This window comes from Entamoeba nuttalli (assembly GCF_000257125.1).
Source record: "Entamoeba nuttalli P19 unplaced genomic scaffold asmbl_9197, whole genome shotgun sequence".
In the NCBI taxonomy this organism is placed as follows: Eukaryota; Evosea; order Mastigamoebida; family Endamoebidae; genus Entamoeba; species Entamoeba nuttalli.
Genome location: NW_008579510.1, coordinates 1 through 3,874, shown reverse-complemented (window position 1 = coordinate 3,874; position 3,874 = coordinate 1). Strand labels below are relative to the sequence as shown.

The 3,874-nt window shown below is 24.5% G+C and overlaps 2 protein-coding genes across 2 annotated transcripts; one reads left to right on the top strand and one right to left on the bottom strand.

The window, feature by feature from the left end:
* Nucleotides 1-283: 283 nt before the first annotated feature.
* On the bottom strand, nucleotides 284-1,288 carry ENU1_195530 (hypothetical protein; the record flags this gene model as incomplete). Its single annotated transcript, XM_008861949.1, has 1 exon — nucleotides 284-1,288. The coding sequence occupies one exon, from the start codon at nucleotides 1,286-1,288 to the stop codon at nucleotides 284-286; it is 1,005 nt and encodes a 334-aa protein (XP_008860171.1).
* Nucleotides 1,289-1,409: 121 nt separating this feature from the next.
* Nucleotides 1,410-3,704, top strand: ENU1_195520 (DNA repair protein, putative; the record flags this gene model as incomplete). The annotated part of the gene is made up of 1 exon (XM_008861948.1): nucleotides 1,410-3,704. The coding sequence occupies one exon, from the start codon at nucleotides 1,410-1,412 to the stop codon at nucleotides 3,702-3,704; it is 2,295 nt and encodes a 764-aa protein (XP_008860170.1).
* Between the last annotated feature and the right edge of the window lie 170 nt (nucleotides 3,705-3,874).

Sequence of the window (3,874 nt, the reverse complement as noted above, 5' to 3'; positions counted from 1 at the left end):
TATTGTATTTACCTTGTTTTTATTTGTTTTCTTTGTATTTTGCGTCTTCTAAACCATTTTTCATTGATATATCGTTTACCATTATTATTTCTTTGCCATTTATTGACATTGTCATTCATTCTTTTATATGACATTGAAATTGTATGTCTTGTTTGCTTTTCTTTACAAAATCCTAAGATTTTACACAATAGCCATTGCATTAAAATTTGTTGTATTTCCTGCATTTGAAAAGTATCTATCCATCATTAATAACAGATTAAAAAGAATAAAAAAAGGAAATAAATTATTTGTTTTGCATTACAAATAAACAAGGATTATATGTTGTAGGACACGTGAAATAGTCTTGAGGGATATAGTTTAATGAATGAATCATCTCTTTCTTTATCAGTGTAAATCCAACTTGAAAGGCAATTTCAAATATTTCATCTAAACTTAAATGAAGAGATGAATAACAATCATTTACCCAATGAAGAGGTCCAATATTTACCCAAATTCCTTTTGGTTTTAAAACTGATTTTATTGACTTAATATAGTTAACTATATCAAATGCAGTGTCAATAAAATAACATGTACAAACCACATCAAATTGAATTGTTGTTTTTTCACAATAACTTTCAAAATCAAAGTCACTTAGAATAATTTCTTTTAAAAGTGAGGGATCAGAATCAGGGATTGAATGTATTATTTTTAATTTAGATGAGTCAATTATATCACTTGTACAATTAATGTATGGAACAATCTTAAATTCATTTTCTTTTGCTGTTGAAATAGTATTTAATACCATTAACATAAAATGATTACATTCACATGCATAACATTTATTTCCTCGTTTTTGTAATTCATATGGTAATCTAGCTAATCCACACCCTGGTATTAATACTGTTTTTCCTGTACCAATAATATCATACAATGGACTAAATGTTTGATTCCTAATAGACTTTCCTAAACTTCCCCATTCTCTGAGTGTTTGTTCTAATATGTTTTGAATCATATCAACTTGATGTCCATTTGGTTTTATACAACAATGAAAATCAAGGGAGTTATCAATTTCTTCTTTGGTTTTGAATCTATTATTGTAAAGTGTAATTGTTTTATCAATAAACGAACGATTTACCATAACTAATTTTTGACATTCCTTTAAACGATTAATATGATTTGTTAATATTCCATCAACATTATGTTCTTCAGCAACACTAATTAAATCATCAAATATTGATTTGGAGTCTTCTATATAATTTTTAAAAGAATGATAAACTGACCAACAACAACTATCTGGTAAACCAATCATTGAATTAAGATTCTTTAGATTATTAATATTATTTTATTATAATATTTTATAATATAATAATTTTATTTACTTATCATTGAGGAATTAATCTACAATCTCATGAAAAACTGATGAAAGATAAATGAAAAGATCATGTGCTCCATCCCAGAAGAAACTCTTAAGTCAAAAACCATTACATCCACCTGAACAAAAAGAAGAAAATCAAAAGAAAAACCCAAAAGTTTTACTTAAAGTTATTACTCAAGAAAAAAAGAAAATTGATATTATTAAGGTGTTTAAAATCATATGGGCAAAAAATTCACCTAAAAAACAAAAGACATTTAATGATGGATTTATCGTAGTTAATTCAAATAATATTGGACTTATTCACGATGAAGAAGATAAAGTCATTGGAAAAGTTAATAATATAATGAAAGAAATTAGTCCAGAAACTATTGGAGGAGATTCTATTATTCTTGCTGGAAAAGTTATTGAAATAGAAGAAGAAGTTCCAGTTGAACAATATCTTTCAGGAAAATTATTTCTTCATGAAACAGCAATAACTATAACTCAACCAAAATTTGAATTAAAAAAAACAGCATTAGGAAATGGTCTAATAAAAAAGAAAAAAGTTTCATTATATAATAAAGAAAATCCATTTGCATATTGTATTGATGATAAAAAAGAACCAGCAATTTTAATTGATCCATATATTGGAAAATTTTTAAGACCACATCAAATTGAAGGAGTTAAATTTATGTATCATTGTATTATGAGAGGAGGAGAATGTGGATGTATACTTGCAGATGAAATGGGACTTGGAAAAACACTTCAAACAATTACATTAATATGGACGGTATATAAACAATGTAATATTAAAAAAATAGTTATTGTTTGTCCTCAAAGTTTAATTGGGAATTGGGAAAAAGAATTTAAAAAATGGTTAGGAGTAGAAAGAATTCCTGTTCAAACAGGAAGTAGTGATAGTTCAATGAAAGAGAAAGTAAATGATTTTATAAGAGATTATATTCCAGTATTAATTATTAGTTATGAACAAGTTAGAAGTCATGTAGAAACACTTAAAAAAACAAAAATTGGATTAATTGTATGTGATGAAGGACATAGAATTAAAAATTTAATGAGTAAAACAAATTCTTCATTAAAAGCACTTGGAGGATCACGACATATTATATTAAGTGGTACTCCTGTACAAAATGGTTTAGAAGACTTTTATTCATTGATTGAATTTTGTTCACCTGGATGTCTTGGAACATTATCATCATTTAAAAGAGTTTTTGCTATTCCTATTCAAAAAGCACAAGATGGAAATGCTTCAATTGAAGAAATACAATTAGGAACAGAAAGAGCAAAAGAATTAACAAATAAATTAAATGATTATGTTCTTAGAAGAACATCTCAAGTTAATGAAAAATATCTTCCTGATAAAACAGAAATTGTTTTATTTATAAAACCAAGTTATTTACAAATCAAATTATATAAAATTATGTTAAAAGAATTAGAAAAAAAGAAATTAGATCAATGTAGTGCTTTAAAATATATTCAATTATTTACTAAATTATGTAATCATCCTTCTTTAATTTCAAAATATTTAACAGAAGAAAAAATTTCATTAAATGAAAATGATGAAAAATGTATTAAAGGAATTTCATTAAATGAAGAAAGTTCAAATAAATTTAATATAACAATTCAATTTATTAAAGAAATTCTAATAAAATCAAAAGAAAAAGTAGTATTAGTATCAAATTATACAAAAACATTAGATTTATTTGAAATATATTTTAAACAAGAAGAAGAAAATAAACAAAAGAAAATATTTAATTATTTAAGATTAGATGGTAAAACTTCTCAAAAACAACGAGATATTATTGTTGAAAAAATTAATGATAAAAGTTCTAATTATAATATATTATTATTATCTAGTAAAGCTGGTGGTGTTGGATTAAATCTTATTGGATGTTCACGTCTTATTTTATTTGACCCTGATTGGAATCCAGCAAAAGATAAACAAGCAATGGCTAGAATATGGAGAGATGGTCAACAAAAAAAAGCTATGATTTATAGAATGCTTTGTACTGGAACTATTGAAGAAAAAATTTATCAAAGACAATTACAAAAAAATCAAATTAGTGAAAGTATTATTGAAGAACATTTAGAAATGGGTAAAAGTCTCAGTGTAGAACAATTAATGAAAATATTTGAATTAAATACAAATACAATTTGTGATACTCATGACCTTTTACAATGTGACTGTTGTAATGGTGGTTATAAAACAGAAGAAGATACTCTTCATTTAATACCAAAAATGAAAGAAGAAATTAAATCAATTGATCCATTAATTAGTACAATTGAAGGAATAAATAAAATGGTATCAATGCTTTTTGTGAATGAATTTCATAATAAACAGAAAATGAAATAATTGAATATTTGTTATTTATATTAGTCAAAAAATATTACTAAATATTATTAATTATTTATTAATAATAAAATAAATAAGTGAAGAACTAAAAAAAAAAGTAAAGGGTTTCTAACAATTTGTGTAAATTGAGAAACATGTCCAAGTGTAGACTCCACGTTAATGCTGTTTTC